Source organism: Leguminivora glycinivorella, chromosome 3, assembly GCF_023078275.1.
Source record: "Leguminivora glycinivorella isolate SPB_JAAS2020 chromosome 3, LegGlyc_1.1, whole genome shotgun sequence".
NCBI classification, from domain to species: domain Eukaryota; kingdom Metazoa; phylum Arthropoda; class Insecta; order Lepidoptera; family Tortricidae; genus Leguminivora; species Leguminivora glycinivorella.
In genome coordinates this window covers 8,051,306-8,069,180 of record NC_062973.1, presented here as the reverse complement: position 1 = coordinate 8,069,180, position 17,875 = coordinate 8,051,306, and the positions used below count along the sequence as shown (strand labels likewise).

Here is a 17,875-nt window from a genome sequence, read left to right as displayed (position 1 = left end):
TAGCCCATTCATTGTTGATGTCCTCATCCGCATCAATAGGGATGACGACTACATTAAAAAAAATGGAATTCTGTTTAGTGCGCCAGTTAGATCGTCTAAAAATACTGAACACATATTTCTCGCTTTATCACACCTACACCTATATCACATTCAACCCGTTGTTACGGGTTTAAAAGTAAATTTATAGGAAAGCAGCCCCACACATCCCTAACAACTTATTAACAACTTATTAGAGAGCCACATTAAAATGAACAACTTATTAACATTTATGTAGATTTTTTGTGAGATGCGAGCCATATATCACGAAGATGCAAGGCCATATCAAAACCAATAGAAAATCTCTAGGTTCTGAAACTTGTAACTTATACTGTTGTCTCTGTATTTTGTTATTTTCTTGACAGATTTCTGATTTAAATATTTCCTTTTTCCAGGTAGTGTTGGTGTTCATTCTGAGTATAGCATCGCTCATCATCTACTTCATTGACGCATCAAGGTAACTATCTCTCCTATTACTAAAATTAATTAATGACTTAGCTGCATTATTAATTCGTTAAATCTTGCTAATGCTGAATTAAGGAATATGTGAGTTAAATACATAAATGTGATCCAAAGTGTCTGCTTAGTTAAATGTTAGCTTTTGTTCTGGTTGGATCGCGGACCAAATTACTATCGGATTCCAATACAGTAGGGTTTCACGAAAATCACGAAACACATTTATTCTAAATCCAATTCCCTGTACCATCGAGGTCGGCCTAGTTCTCGGTTTAATCCATGTCTGTCTATCTTAAGATTTACATTCTCACTCCGATATGATCAAAAAATCATGTTGACGTTATATTACTTTTCCACGTACACACTATTGGCATCGACGAAATGTTGTGCGACATACGAAATCACACTTGATGTCAAGACACTTGTAGAATCTTGGATAGACGTGACGTCGGTCGATCTTGAGAATAGGTTAGTTTCCTTTTGATATTTAAACAAAATAACTAAAAAAGAAAATCATATCATGCTCTTTGAACTATGTTAGACTGTGTTGTTAGCTAGTACCTAACAAGCCAATTTAATTATAGAGGTATTATTACCTACTAATAGAGATGTCATTTAGCATTATTTGTAAATTGCCAAAAATCTTCACAGTATCAACTTATTGTCACCGATCATTATCTTAAATCGCAGTTCATTTTGACTCTAGGAAACTAGCCTATTGGCATTTAAATATTGTATTAAATATCGCATGTAACTGTTTAGATACTGTAATATTATATGTTTGGTCTCAATGGTGCCGTGGATTGGACCTTTTGACCTTTATTTGGACATGTAAAGCGATAGATTTGTGATAACACTGTCTGCGGGCGTAGCACTTTCAACACGTTACATGCTAACGCTTGCTACGCGCTACGAACGTGCCCGATAACATGGGGAAATGCAGTAGCGAAAAGCGACAAAGGGCAGAGAACCCGATATCGGGTCATCGTCTTTGAATTATCTAAAGCTCCACCAGTGTTACCACAATGTTTAAATTGCCTTGCAAATCTTAAATAGAGACTTCAAATGCACATAGAACACATGTCAACTTTTATCACTATTTACAGAATTCATCACTGGTGACTGTACAGTAAATGTCCTTTAACTTATTTTGTAATAATATTGTATATAAGTGTAACAAAGTTAAAGTTAAAAACTGTTTTCTTTCTATCATTTGACATCGGCGCAGCGTTTGACCTAGATACAACAAAGAGCTTTAAAACTAAGTGTTTTATTCTACCCTGTTTACCTATTAGGTGAAATGAACTATTTGGCACTCCTCCAATGTATGGCACAGCCATGCAAAATTGTAAGTGGTGCAAACAAATTAAAGATATTTGTATATTTTTAATATTATCTTTAACTTTCATTTAATACATAGGCTTTTGTGTAAACTTTTGGTAAGACTTACATGACAGTAACATTTTTTCCATTCGGTACGAATAATATAAATAGTTTTGATATCTATAAAATTTTAAAGACGAAAAACAGTAATATTCGCCGAATCGTCAATTGGTAGATTGAAAAACACAACACGATATATTTTCACTGTTCTGTATAGGTAATTAAATGGAAAATTATTGACAACCCATTTTTTTAAACCTCCACCATATGATTTATAATCATGAACTCTACAGATATCGTCTACTCGTGGCCTTTTGATGAGATAAATATTATTCAAAAATATACATATTAAGTCAAAAGAAAAAAATGTAAAATGCGCGAATAAAAAGATTAGAAAATGAATTTTAGATTCAAAAACTGGCAATTGGCTTTGATTTCAACAACTATTTACACTAAAAACGCCCTAGTACAGATATATGTAGGTAGGTACTAGACCTACATAACATTGATATACTAGTGTAATTGGATGCCATGTATCGGCATACAAGTCCAATTATTTTATTTGGTGATGATAAATTAGTAAACTGCTCGATATCATTTTCGATGTGACTTGACTTTTCATAAGATTGTTTCTGTAAAATACTTAAAATGTTTTTGTACAGAAGTACAAAACATCAATTTGCTGAAAAGGTTTCTGTACCAATCTACACGAGATTGCCGGCCACCCAATTACTCTTACAATGTTTCTCCACAACGATGCAAAGGAACAATCATGAGTTTGATATTGAATGCCGTCTAGACATGCAGCAGGATCTTACATGCTATTGCAGTCACGACCGCGAAACATAAGCTTCATTATTCTGTCTCCGAAAAATCCACACGAATAGACGCCGTTTCAGATGCATTCTACAAGAATGTCTATTACGAAATGCTTTTGCCTTGTATCGCTCGTTAAATCCATAAAGCTCGAGAATATCCTGCCAATTTGTTAGCCAAGTCATTAAATATCGCTATCTCCCTCGTATTTTCAGAAGTAATTAGAAGAATCACATTTCGTACGGGACATTCTCGTGGAACGTCCTTCTAAATCTCCGATGTTCTTTGGTCCGCGCCCGCCATACCTTGCATTTGGCTTCTATGACGTCACACTATGTGTTGTCGATGTCGACCGTCGACCCATGTCCCGCCGTCCATTACCGATTTTATTTACGATTTGCAGTGAAGAGGTGGAGCGGTGCCAGAAATGGAGTGACAATATTACTCAGCAGATCGACCTTGCCTTTAACATATTTTTTATGGTCTACTTTTTTATACGAGTAAGTAAAACATTTTTTTTTTTTAAACATTTTCTATTAATTTGTAAATATCAAAACAATAATCTTATATTTTGAGTACTGGCGTAAACTGGGTATTTAGTAATCGAACATATTATTGCTATATGTTAATACCTATTGATTTCTAAATTGATCAATGAAAATACGAAGGCCAATTCAAATGTATATTTTGTTGTCAAATGGCCCTTAAATATTACCACGGTTATTTCATACTTTTTTTTGGCATTTCATAACTATTTTTATAAATGGACTTTAATATAAACAAACTACAAGTTACGGCATAGCGCTACGAAGGCATGAGTTTCTTGGTAGCAAAAACTTGCGAATACAAAATAAAATGTGTTTAACCGTAGCAACAATAAGAAAAAAGATAACGTTTGAGTTTTATTGCATAAAGTGAATTAATAGACATCAGCCAATTTAAAAATTACCCCACTTTCGAACTACCCCGATGCATTATGTATATTTTAAGAAATAAAATTGTAGTAACTCCCTTATTCATAAACGTTCACTAAAGTTATCAAGCCGATAAAGTTCGTTTGTCCCTTTCCGACGTATTGGTGTAATAGAAAGGGACAAACGAACTTTATCGGCTTGATAACTTTAGTGAACGTTTATGAATAAGGGGGTTATTATTTTATTGACTAACCAAAAATATTTGTTTCAGTTTATAGCAGCTAGTGACAAACTGTGGTTCATGCTCGAGATGTATTCATTTGTAGATTATTTCACGATACCACCATCCTTTGTATCAATATACCTGGATAGAACGTGGATAGGTAAGCTTTAATGTTTTATCTATTATATACATTGAACACGTTCACTGACCACAACCCGTCCGGCGGGCGCTCTTTTAGTATTCACTGTTTTTTAGTAGCGCTCGCGCAGCAGGTGCTGGCACTGAACGTGTTAAGTTCCTGTATCTGTTTTGTAGTCCATAATTGAATAAATGTGAAGTAAATTAGACAGAGAAATGCATTAGTGAAAGAATAGCGAGATTAAGGTACAATATCCCAATTGCTGACTTAACATATTTTAAAATTAAACTTTGCCTGCATACGCACTGAACAAGAAATAATAAAATAAATAAGTCAATAATTCGTTACCAAAACATATTGTATTACGAAAGACTTTTACAAAATGCCACAAAAAATGAAGTCTACTAAAATTTAAATTTATTTAATCGTATGGCATACACAGGCAGTTATATGAATGTCAGAGAATACACATTAAAATACAATTACAATTGGACGGTGTTATGGAATAGCGAACTAAGCGCCAAAATCCGAAAAAAAAGTTATGAATGCAGTTCGGATATAAATGTGATAATCTATAGTATTGATTATTTCTTTGTTGAAAAATCATGCTTACAGCCTTATTTTAAGGGGTAGAATCAAGCGACACGTTAAAATTTGTATGGTCCTGTGTACTAAGTCGTTACGTAAAAACGAATTGAACGCCAAATTTACTTTTACAAATTATAATAAGCGTATATTCTAAATCGCAAAATCGAGTTAAACGCCATAAAGATGTTATTAATTCGTTTTGGTTTAAAGTTTTGATGATTTATAAACGCAATATCGATTTAACCGCCCTATTGGTGTCGTTTAATTCGTTGTTACATATTTGAAATTGCAGGATATTTCGCTTAATGAGAACTAAGTATCAAGAGGTTTTGTTATATCATAATATCTTATGTGTGTAATCCTGGCTAGTACTAATGAATTATTATTAGTTACAATGCCAATTTTGCCATATATGCTGATTTTTTTGACATTTATTAAAAAAAGTTGATTGCAGAACAAAACTAAATTGTTAGACGGATTAGTCCTAATCATTGTGGAGGAAAACATTGTTGTTAATTTATTTACAATAGCACTATTTACTCAAATATATGGAATTTTATTTTATTCCAGTATTCACTTTACCTCTAACAATTTGCATTAAAGAATCAAGCGACAAAATATGTCTCATAGTACGCTACGGCGAAATAAATTAACCTCATCGCAGTATTAGTTCAATAAAGAATCAAGCGGAAAAACACACACATACATACAATCACGCCTGTATCCCATAAAGGGGTAGGCAGAGCACATGAACTACTCAAATTTCAGTGCCACTCTTCGGCACTCAGTACTCAGTACTCAGTACTCAGTACTCAGTAGTTTCTTCAGTGTCGGAAAAACATTAATAACTTCGAAACTTCAATAGGTATGGTGTTATTTTTTTTATCAATTTAAATTATGAACACTTTTATAGGTTCAATGTCAAAATTAACTTTTTTTCTTTATAAATGAACTTACAACAACTGATTCAAATTTCAAATCTTTCTAGCTCATTTTCTCGATTTCAACTAACTGTCGCTTGATCGCTTATTCCATAACACTGTCCAATTTAAACTAAATGTCAATATTCAGTGCGCTCAGCCACGCAATTGAAAAAAAAATTAAATGAAGTCTATTACTACAAAATGTATTTCCAAGAAAATCTTGTTCCAAGCTGTCACATACGAATGCAATCGTTTATTAAAACGATCCGCAAAAACCATCAATTGTTGGTGACACTTGTCGCTCACATGTCATTTTTCATAAAGAATTCTATAACAACCATAAAACACCAGTATAACATGTTTTTTTTTATTTCCAGGGCTAAGGTTTCTAAGAGCTCTACGCTTAATGACCGTGCCTGATATTTTGCAGTACCTCAATATATTAAAGACATCGAGCTCGATTCGATTGGCGCAATTGGTTTCTATATTTATATCAGTGTGGTTAACAGCAGCCGGAATTATTCATTTGGTAAGTTCTAGAAGCTTCTGTGTACAAGAATTCTTCCTTGCGTTATCCCGCTTTTTGACATGACTCGTGGGAACTTAGGGTTCCAAATTCAAGAAATATGCATAAGCAAATAATATTCAAAAATTGTTATATCCATTATCCATGAGCGACGATGACCGTTTTCCTAGTTTCCCAGTTGGATGGCTATCACATAAGACCGCACTAGTTCCTAACTTCCTGCCTTGCAACTTAGATTTGCATTAGTCCGACTTCCTCACGAATTTTTTCCTTCGCTGAAAAGCAACTAGCAAATACCAGTGTAATATCGTGCAGCGTACGTTCCGAAAAACAAATTGGGCAAGTGGAGGGAGAACCTGCGCCCTCCGGAAAATTCACTTGTGCGCTTCAATCAATGTTTCTTAACTAAAAAAAAAACAGATTCATGTTGACACCTATACTTATGTAACTACTAGCTTTTGCCCGCGGCTTCGCTCGCGTTAGAAAGAGACAAAATGTAGCCTATATCACTATCCATCCCTTCAACTATCTCTATTTAAAAATTCACACCAATTCGTCGCTCCGTTTTGCCGTGAATGATGGATAAACAAACAGACACACTTTCCCATTTATAATATTAGTAAGGATAACAAATTGACAACAATTTCCTTTTGCCATAGTCGTACCTACATATTCTCTCTAATAACAACAACACATTATTCAAGTAACAGTCCCCGCAATAATATGTTACTCGTCAAAGGCCTCAAAATTATGTCACATGCTCTTACGGCTCAACAAATAAGATCGCGTCAAACATAAGTATTTGCGATCTTCGTTGTATAACAAATTTTGCAGGTTTTAACTATAAAACTCCCGTGAGACTCAACCATATTTAAAAATATTTTAAGGGGTTACTCGCGTGTTAAGTGGGTATTACCTTCGACATGTTTCTATCCATTTCTCTCGACATGTAAAGGCGGGGTCGCTACTCTTGAGAAAGATCCTCGGGAATGGATCGAAACATGTCGAACGTTATATCGATTTAACACGTGAGTGTTTTTAAAATATTTTTAAATTTTGCAGGTGACTGAACCCTCAGCAGATTAGACTATTATTTAAGAACTTAGAACATACATCATGTTTCATAAAAGCTAAATGTTTTCTTACAAGGAAATCCGTGATGTAATTTTATCTCTTAATGTAGACGGTAAACATGACGTCCATCAAGTTTCCCGCGTTCCTCGTCAAGCAAAAATATACAGTAGATCTATTATGGTGAAGGCATATCTACTTTATATGTCGTCTTACAATACTTTTTTATTACCTACATCCAAGATAGCAGGCGCCATAGAAATACATTATGACTGTATTAATATATCGTTTCAAATTGAAATCTACCTCTATAGACCGTCACATAGGTACATCATGTGCCTTGATACGAGTACATAAATATTATATTATTATAGTCCATTGTCCAATGTGTAACAGAAGTCCTGACAATAAAAGGTTTTCGCCTCTTTCAGCTGGAAAACTCCGGTGATCCATTGGATTTTACCAATTCGCAGCAATTGTCGTACTGGACTTGCGTATACTTTCTAATAGTCACCATGTCTACAGTAGGGTACGGTGATGTGTTCTGCCACACAGTTCTTGGCAGAACCTTTTTGGTTTTTTTTCTTCTCGTCGGCTTGGTAAGTTTCACTTTCAATTACTTATATCTTATATAATAATAATTAAATTGAATCAAAATTTAAATTCAGTCTATATGCGAAATATTTTAAAGTTTATCATTGCAAGGAGAGGCAAGTTTTAGTTTATCGTAGTTCTAACGGCATTGAAGTCACGGTCGACCTTCATTATTTTGCCTACATTCTAGTTTACGGCTCCGTCGAAATTTGCCACGCTTGCGATTCCTTGCATAAATAGCTAAATGAATAACAAAGCAAAAGGAAATATCTATATACGATAACCTATACCTACCTATATAAAATGTTACATACTAGTTGACATGGGAGTTGTTTGACAAGTTGCGGATGATCGCACAGCTCGTGAATGGTTGTAAGCCTGCCTAGTGCACTCTAGCCAGCATGGTTCTGTACTGTGGAAGGCGCCCCCGCGGCCCGGGCGCAGGCCCCGCCGGCGCCCGGGAGCCACGCGGCCGCATCGCCTCGCTGCGTCAGTGTGCAATCTTCTAACTTCTGCCGCTTCGACTAAGACCATCACTCGACTATCGCATCATCAAATGAGCTTCGAGCGATGATTTCAACTGCATGGGTGTATTTTGTTTTTTCTTTTGCTTTGTTATGTGATACTTACCACGTATGCTGCCGGAGGATCTCTCTTCCCGTGCTTAAATATTGGAAATGTGTAATATGGGGACAGTGGTACGAGACGAGTATCGTAGTCGTCCGGAGTGGAGGCGTCCCGGCCTGCCGGCCCGCCGCCAGCCGGTCTCCCGCGCCGCGTCCCACCCCTCCCACCTCGCGATCTCTGCATGCCGCACCTGTGCCTGGCTGTGTTCAGTTGCTCACCTCACCGGTAGACACACACAACTTCCTTTTCTTTTTTTATTTCGCTCCGCTACCGGCTACACTTTACGATTACGTCACCATAGTGATACTGAGACTCGAGGCGGACATTGTCGTGCACCACGCGATGGTGTCCGCGGCACCTAGACTTTGTACTCGATCGACACCATGGTCTGTTGCAGGCAATGTTCGCTAGTAGCATTCCTGAAATTATAGAGCTGGTAGGAAGTAGGTCCAAGTACAGTGGCGAGCTGAAGCGTGAACATGGAAAAAGGTATCAGTTTGACATATCAATTGACCGACGAAAGTGAGGGCGATTCATTCCGCCGTGCGCGCAATGCCGGACCCGCACCGGCCTCGCGGCCTGGCTCGCCCGAGCTCTCGGAGACGATGTTAAATCATCACCTACAAAAGCTTGCTCAGTGCCGTCAGATGTATTGTGTCATCTACTCGCTCGCACTCGCCGGCCCCCCGCGCGCCGGCGGGCAGCGCTTCGCTCGTCACTACCGCCGTCTCTCTCTGCCGTAGCGCCCGAGCGAGCCGCCGCCTCGGCCGCCGCACGGGACGGCCCGCCTGTGCCCGCGCCTCTACCAAGCGTCTATATCGAATGCCCATCGTCTTAGTTTAGGAACCGGCTAAACCGATTTCTTTTTAAGTTCTGTTCATCGATTAGTTAGCGTATGTAATCCTTAGGCTTTGCATGCACCCGGTCACGAGTCCCGTCACGGCTTGCGCCGGTCACGTAGCTCCCGCCGCTAGCGTAGCTCGGCACGGCACCCAAGTCCCGCACATCCACACCCTCAGCCACAGCCACCACGCAGACAGACGACACTCAAGCCACACAGCCTTGTGCGAGCGCGAGGGTACGCGGCCGCGGGTCGGGCGGGGCGGGCGGCGGGCGCGCGGGGGTGGCGAGGTCACTCACCTCACGGTGTTTGCTGTGTATCGTAGGCTGTGTTCGCCAGCTGGATCCCCGAGATCACGGAGCTGGCGGCGCAGCGCAACAAATACGGCGGCCGGTACAACAAGGACGTCCGCCGCAGGTACCCGCTCACACGCCCCCGCTCCACACGGCTTCCTGCCTTCTTACCTCTCACGGTTTCGATCTGACTTGGTTGAATGAATGCGGAGTTTGCTAATGAAATTTATTAATCCTTCACTAGAATCGGTCTCTCGGTGCCGTGGCGCATGCTCGAAGAGTTAGCTCCCGGCGGCCGCGCTCCTCTCCCCGCCCTCGGGAGACAGGCGCGCGGTCGACCGACGCATTACTACATGCCTTTTTTCGTAAATTTTACTCGAGATATCATTAAGCTTTTTAATCCTTCTAACGAGACTAGATCTGGAGAGAGCCGATGTAAAGTATTGTAATGCTGTCGATGAAGTAGTGTTTGGTTTGTTCGCTTGCACACGATGCCTGTCGCCACGCTGTAGCGCTAGCTCCGGCACCTCGCCACTCGTCCCGACGATCACACACAGCCAGTGCCCGTGCCGCGCCCGCGCCCGCACCCGGCGCCTGCAGCCACCGGCCCGCGCCGGTGCTCGCCACAGAGAGCTGCCGAGCGAGCCGCCCGCCGCCGTCCAACCCGCACGGACTGCGGGCCCGGCGGCTGGCGGCTCCGCTCCGCCGCCGCCTCGACTCACTCCTCGACTTGAATGTGAATGTCTTGTTTTGTCTGTCGGCGTTTAGGCGATATTTGCCAGTTGTATCCCAGAGATAATTGACTTAATCGGCACTAGACCCAAGTATGGCGGCACCCTCAAGAATGAGCGGGGACGCAGGTGAGCCGCTGTCTTCACTCCGTTCCGTTGAATGTGTTCCGTGTTGTGACATCTATATCTTCCTTTTCCTCTCTTAGCACGCTTCTGTGTTCTCACTTTATCTCGGGACGCGAGTCCCGCGAGTTGTCTTTGTTTTTATGAATCGATATTCATGTAAAATACCTTTGAATTTGAGTTCAGTTGAATAGTGAAAAGCAGATAGTGGCTAGTGTTATCGCTCGTCATTATAGGTTTCATGATTATGTTCTGTTAGTTATCGTACGTATTTAAGGAATGTTAATGGTAAAGCTTAGTTAGGAGAGTTAAATGTTGAGTGGTACCGTAGTGTGTTGTTGGAGTCGCTCGTGTGTCAGGCGTCGACAGCTCCTCTCTGTGGGCGCCCGCGGGCCGCGGCGGCGAGCCCGGCGCTCGGCGCAGGCAGCGGAGCCCGAGCGGCGGGCTCGCGCGCCCCGGGGGGCTGTTGATGCGCCCCACTGTACCGTACCGTACCGTACCTAGTGAGTGCCATCCGCTCGCCTCCTTCTGTACTCCCTGCCTGCACGACATCTGTAACTGTACTGTACTCTTATTCTTAATGTTGACCCTCTTTACTGTTTTGCAATCTGTAATGTACTTTTAAATCGAGCCCCTCGGTTACTTTAGTTTATTGTATTTACGTAAATTCATAGAGCGTGGCAAGGCTGTGTGCATTGAGGACATTTTTAACGCAAATTTAGATTAGTTGTCGACTTACCATTGACATGAGACATCATCTTAGCAGCGACACACAAATCATTTGTTCCAAATTTTTGAATTTATTAATTTGGAGATTGTTTGCGTTGTTTGCAAATAAAACAAGGTAGAACATTGTTATATAATTGATTAAAAATAAATCAGTTCCTTTGCCACACCTTAGATGAATAATAGTTTGCATGTGAATTGTGAGCATATTCTATTCTATCTAATTTTCTGTAATGTTGAGTTTACTTTTGGTGTGATCTTAACCTACACTCGTAATCGTTTGGTTTTTGAGATGCAATATAACCCATTTTCTGCTACCATTTTGGCACTGTGAACTGTTTGTTACACGTTCCAAATGTATTTTAATTTCTTATTAACTCTTGCATTTTCCGAGACGAACTTATAAAGAATTGATACCATGTCCTAAACAGATCTGAGTTTCCGAGTCACTAGACCTTATGAGCATTCAAAAGTCTTTACACAGGACTGTACTGAGACGCAAGCTTTTATCACTAGAATATGATAATCATAATTAATGTCAGTCTTGTTCAAACACACTTAATTTGACTATGCCGCAACCCTTTGTAATTGTCAAATTTTACACTTTGTCATGGCAAAAATCCCCACACATTTCCAAAAGTCCCTGTTGTTAATGTGGTTATTATTTTCTTTTCATTTATTAGTTTATTAGATAGTGTCACAGAAATCCTGAACGAAACTGAGCTTTCTAGTGAACCATTGTTCTGTTTTTGTTGTGGATGATGTACTATGACCTTTGTTTGTCAGTTGGTAAAACTGGTAACTATCGAGATTGCCCTTTCTAGTTCAGATCGACCACAAACTGATGAACAATTTCATTGTGATCATTTAGAGTAAAAAACGCAACGCCTTTATTTTCAATCTCTAGATTATAAATTCTTTGGTAATTTAACTTTCCAATTCTCTAAAGTTTAGTGTAGCTATTCGTATGCTAACCAGATACTGTAGCAAAATGAAGACGTTGCTAGCTTCGTAGTAGTTCGTGCTTCTATCACTTGTTTTGTTTAACCCTGTTGAGACCTTTCTATTTCTTTCTAAATATTTTTCAGTATTAATTTATTGTGGTCCCAGGTGTTAAATGAAACGTCCAATTGCTGTACTTCTATCTTTCTGTCCTCTTTACTTAATTATATAAGGCTTTTTTTAAAATTTTGCTGTTTTAAAGCGATTCTGCGCTATGCAAAAGTTTTAATCAAGAGCTGCACAGCTTGTTTCGATTTCTCTGTAAAATATCACTTAATTGAAATTGTTTATTAAATATTGATGATTAAAATGAAACAATTTAAATTTTCTATAAACTCGCTTGAGCTTATTTCGTTTCTTTCACTCGCAATTCTGTTGTAGCAGCAAAATATCAAAACCCTCCCGAGGACCGATGTTATAATATGTGCGTACGTTTTCAGGCATATTGTTGTTTGCGGGCACATAACATACGAATCAGTGAGCCATTTTTTAAAAGACTTCCTACATGAAGACAGAGAAGACGTGGACGTCGAGGTTGTTTTTTTACACAGGTCAGTATCCTTTTATTGGAATCTTCGTGGTCTAGATTTAAATGTAGTATAAATATGATATGATACCTATAATATAAGTATGTATGTCTTATATTTATGACACTGATATATTTGCAAGCGAAGTTATACTGATATTACTAAATGTTTTATAAACTATTTTCCATACTAAAGTAAATAAAAAATATAATGCTGCGATATCATAATAATTCCAAACATTGTACAATTTTTTTATTTTCACAATTTGAAATAAAATCTATTAACGCAGAATCGCAAAAAAAAAATATGGAAAATAGTATACCTAAGTATAAGAGTGCCTGCAAAAACGCTGGCATTGATTGCAACGTGCCTGATGGTGTGTCCGCGACGACGCTTTCAGAAAAGAGCCCGACCTTGAGCTGGAAGGTCTGCTGAAGCGTCACTACACCACCGTCGAGTTTTTTCAGGGTACAATGATGAATGCTGTCGATCTTGAACGAGTCAAGGTTAGAACACGACTAGCAGGCATTAGTTACCGCACGGCCACGTTACCATTCAGAGCGTACTACGTGAACCAGTATTTTATTTGTTTATGTGCATAAGACAGATCTTTTTCTTCTGTATCAAAGGTGCTGTTTCATAGTCACAGTAGGATTTTATCACCTTGGTAAATTTATCTTGTGATTCTTTTGATGCAATCATGGCTTCTCACGGCGGAACGGAGGCGCCTCCGCCCCGGCGCAGGCGCCTCCGTTCCCCCCACGACTGCGTATTTTGTACTACGTAGAATGCATGGTAAGGTCGGCCCACGACAGGCGGCGGACTGTGTCCGGTCCACAGTGCTAACTGAGCGTTGATGACAGGAAACCGCCCGACCTGGAGCTTGAAGGCCTGTTCAAGAGACACTTTACCACTGTGGAATTCTTTCAAGGCACCATTATGAATCCAATCGACCTACAGAGGGTAAAAGTAAGTAGAAATGCGCGATGTGTTCTTTGGGCGTGGTGTCGGTTTGAAGATGTACAGACTCTTTCCATAGACGTAGAGCGATGCTCGTTCACTAACCTCATTGGAGACGATGTTCTGTTGGAGCGGTGTACCCACAGATCCCTTCTAATGTCATGAGCGCTGTCTGTGCGTGCCTATCGCTAGCTGGTGTGCGTGCCGGATCCCGGCTCTCGCATGATCGCAGGGAGTGTTAACAGCGGGGCGGCTTCGCTGCCCTTGCTCTTAACACTCCTTTCCCGTGGCGGCCCCCGGCGCTCGCGCCCGCGCCCCGGCCCAGCTCCATGTGTCTCACTGTCTGTACCGATATGGGTGTTGTATGCAATGCTGGCCCGTGTATTCATAAACTAACAATCGATATCGCCGACTTCTCTAACTCAACAACTTTAGTCTCGCCCTCGCGCGCCACTCCCGAATCAGTGCAGCACTGACGGATTGATGACAGCGCGATCTCTCCCGCGTCTTTTATCATAGTCGGTTTACACCGATTACTTCCAAACATCGGTAAACAATTGGCATTAATGGCTGCTGCAGAAAGGATTTCCGTTTCAAAATTAAATTTCTTTTGTAGTTGCGAGTAAAGTTGTCGATAATCGATACTGTTGAATGTTTACGGTAAGTCTAGATGTCGATGCATGGCTTGTTCGTAAAACTGCATGGTAATGTTTGTTGAAACGTAGTCCTTCACATCTAACAACCACCTGCTTTTTCCTTAACGAAATGAACATTGCGTAGCTAACAAGAGGTATATTTTCATTTACAGATTGGACGAATCAAATTGAAATACAGCAATGTTCGTTTCTGCCTGTTTTCGTTTTGCATGTTCTTTCATGCTTGTAAATCTTCACTGTATTGTTATAATTAAGATTATTAACACAAAAACTTTAACTGAAACTTGTCACAATAATTAAAACTGCTCACTTATTATCGCATTCTCATACTAAATGATTTACTTCAAGTATATAAAAGTAATCTCAAAATTACATATTAGGTACCTACAGTTTTACATTGATATCCAAAAATTGGAACGGTATAACTATGTTAACTCAGAGAACTGAAAAATTAATCAGCAGTGCCATTAGTTTCATGAAAACGTGCTAAAAGGTTATACTGCTACGTCCACCAACACCAGGGGCCCATTTTTCAAAACTGAAAGTTACAAGTTACAGGCGGAAGTCTCTTTCTAACTTGTCATATTAGACATTTACTACCACTTGTAAATTGTCACTTGTAGCTTCAAGAAATGGGCCCCTGGTGTAACAAGCCGTAGCTGTGCAGTGACAAAAAATCTTTCAGCACGCTTATGTCAAGTTGCTACCTACTGTCCTCTCTGCCCAGAGTGTGCTGTGTACTAAACAGTGTGGTGTGCAGGTTCACGAAGCGGACGCTTGCCTGGTGCTGGCTAATAAGTACTGCCAGGACCCGGACGCCGAAGACGCCGCCAACATCATGAGGGTCATCTCCATCAAGAATTATTCCGACGACATAAGGGTTATCATTCAACTGATGCAGTATCATAATAAGGTACACTTTGTATGATTTTCTAATATTACGCCAACCAAAGGTTTAAACTTTAAAATTCTGGTTCCGATTGTCATCGATCATCACCTTGATCAATTAATAATAGAGACTGGCATAATTGTACAGAAACTTCTTTAATTACGTACCATCTCCATAATACACCTAATTTTAGTCATGAGGTGCTCAAAAATACCAAAAAGCATACTCTAAAACTCATAAGGTCCACAAAGTTGATAAACGCCGTTTTACAAATATTTGATGATGATCTATTTAAGATATTGACTGACTAAGAAGCATACGGCCAAACTGATGATAATCACATTAACCACTCAAGAGTCCACAGGAGGAAATTTCTAAGACGCAGCAAACAATACAGTGCACGACCATTTATGTTCATACTATTTACGCACCATTATTATGACAGTAGAAAGAAAGGGACTTCAGAATATGTTTGTAAATTGCAGGCTTACCTTCTGAACATTCCATCCTGGGACTGGAAGCAGGGCGACGACGTGATCTGCCTGGCGGAGCTGAAGCTCGGCTTCATCGCGCAGAGCTGCCTCGCGCCCGGCTTCTCCACGATGATGGCCAACCTCTTCGCCATGAGGAGCTTCAAGACGGTCAGCCTCCTTCATCAACATCACTGTTAACATTTTACTTTGTTTAACTAGGGTTTACTTCGCGAATCAATATTTAACTGACCCTTTAGCGCAACTTGCCTTGTCGCGCGCAGTCCATACATCAAGCGCGACTTTAAGTATGCACTCGCGCGCGACAAGGCAAGTTGTGCTAGAAGGTCATGTGTCAATTAGCACCTAATTCGGGGATTCTTGGCCATTAGGTCAATGAATTGGTGGTAACAACGCCACCATATAAATATTTATCATACTAATGGCAGCACGTTGTACCATTCTCCCGAAACAGAACCTTCAGTCAGACTGGCTGTATCATGCAAGCATTTTCAAAAGTATATGAATTATGTAGATTTTACAGCACCTGCCTACCAAAAGGCCTTTATAATATTTATAGTGGTATCCAAATTACAGCTATATTATGAGAACACGAAACTAATCTCTTACATCTGATTCATGTTAAAGGTTGTTATACCTCTAGCATATTCAGCATAATATGCTCAGTATTATATTAGAATCCGTGTAGTTGTTGCCCGATAAAGCTGTCAGCGGCACCTTTGATCAGCGTTTTTGTCACTATTTATACGACGACGATGTCACGGTTGCAACATTCTTGTTAGTGAGATCAGTGGCGATACTTTATGGCTAAAATAAATAGAGAAAAATAACTATTGCAGAATATTGGGAGACGGTAACCATATGGTTAGTAGGGAGAATTACTAAATTAGAAAAACATGACGACTCAATCATTAGATTTTCGATGACATGCCCTCTTATCTTGCAAACACAAGTCGGCGGGCTCTTTTTAATCAGTCTTTTGCGGCAATTCCACAGTGCCCAGACATGTCTAAATGGACTTATTTCTACATGCGAGGTACCGGCATGGAGATGTACACCCAGATGCTAAGCACGACGTTTGTTGGGATGCCATTCAAACTGGCCGCAGAGTAAGTGGGCAACCGTGGCCATGTGACACGTACAGTCACACACTCAACTATCCTATACTGTACATTGTGTTGAGCTCCACATTCCATCCCCAGGTCTTTGCCCGAGGACGTCACTAACTAACTACGAACGCATAGCTTTTTTCAATCATTTTAGTGTTGTTTATCTTTAGTTCGCAAGCTTCAAACATTTTAATCGATGTTTTATCCAAGTGTTACACAACTGTCTCAGCACTGAAGTCAATAATACAGGTGGTAACATCTCCGGCCTGGAAGTTAGAAAGAGTGACTAATATATGTTGATTAGGTCTAATATAGATGGATGGGATTGTAGAGAGCAGTGATGTCGCTCGGGAGCCGCTGTGACTAACATAGCACGAGTTTGAGCGTCTCCTATTGGTTGATTGCAGTCCCCCGACACACAAGCTTGGCAGAATGATTACCTGCAGGGTACGGGCTGCGAGATGTACACGGAGACTCTATCCACCTCATTCACTGGAATGAGCTTCCCTTCCGCGAGCGAGTAAGAGACCCGCCCCTCCCCCACGCACTGTAGACTATGTCTGCCCACGTAAACCTTGCTAATGAGTGTGCACTTTTCCTGTTGATAACCCTTGTAGGTCCGAGACTAGAACTAAACAGTGTGATTTCCTTTCAGTCTATATTGTGCATGTTGAATGGGTAAATAACATTAGAAGTATATCGATATCTATAGCATAGTTAGAAAATATTTATTTTATTGGCAGCATTCCATTTAGGCATGTAGTATTTTTGGTTAATTTTCTAGTTTGGGTTTTGCTCTAGTAGAGATTAACATAAAATCTAGTCAACACCTTATAACGTGCTTTCAGTGACGTAAGTAATTAGTTGGTATTTTAATAAGTATTTATCATTTTTAATAACATCTACATTATCAACCAACTGCATTATTAAAGTTTATACATTACCTATATACATATCTCTAAAATAAGCTACATAAAATGTACATACATCCCCATTTTGTTAAAAAACATTTTTTTTATCGAATTAACAAATTCTGAAGAAAGAAATCGGGTATTAAACATTCGGGTGGGTATCTTAATACAAATTATGTACAATAAGCACGCCTGCTTTAAAACACTTAAATGCTTTGTCCTGTTCGCTTGTATATGTTCGATGTCGTGCACTTGCTTTACAATACACACTGCACATACACTACACAATACATACATATACTTTTTCTTAATACATCTCG

General features: G+C 39.9%; 1 protein-coding gene across 11 annotated transcripts in view; it reads left to right on the top strand.

The window, feature by feature from the left end:
- Window positions 1-17,875, top strand: part of LOC125242626 (calcium-activated potassium channel slowpoke) — a 114,271-nt gene that overhangs the window by 80,521 nt on the left and 15,875 nt on the right. For 4 of the 11 annotated variants that reach the window (XM_048151447.1, XM_048151446.1, XM_048151443.1 and 1 more), the window contains exons 2-12: window positions 432-493; window positions 3,095-3,191; window positions 3,877-3,988; window positions 5,856-6,007; window positions 7,507-7,674; window positions 8,694-8,785; window positions 12,453-12,563; window positions 13,403-13,508; window positions 14,916-15,068; window positions 15,530-15,685; window positions 17,052-17,164. In XM_048151447.1, coding sequence (XP_048007404.1) covers window positions 432-493; window positions 3,095-3,191; window positions 3,877-3,988; window positions 5,856-6,007; window positions 7,507-7,674; window positions 8,694-8,785; window positions 12,453-12,563; window positions 13,403-13,508; window positions 14,916-15,068; window positions 15,530-15,685; window positions 17,052-17,164 — 1,322 coding nt within the window. Of the gene's footprint in view, window positions 1-431; window positions 494-3,094; window positions 3,192-3,876; window positions 3,989-5,855; window positions 6,008-7,506; window positions 7,675-8,693; window positions 8,786-9,462; window positions 9,555-12,452; window positions 12,564-12,939; window positions 13,046-13,402; window positions 13,509-14,915; window positions 15,069-15,529; window positions 15,686-16,531; window positions 16,645-17,051; window positions 17,165-17,875 lie in introns of all 11 variants that reach the window. The other 7 variants (XM_048151444.1, XM_048151440.1, XM_048151442.1 and 4 more) reach the window with 5 other exon arrangements.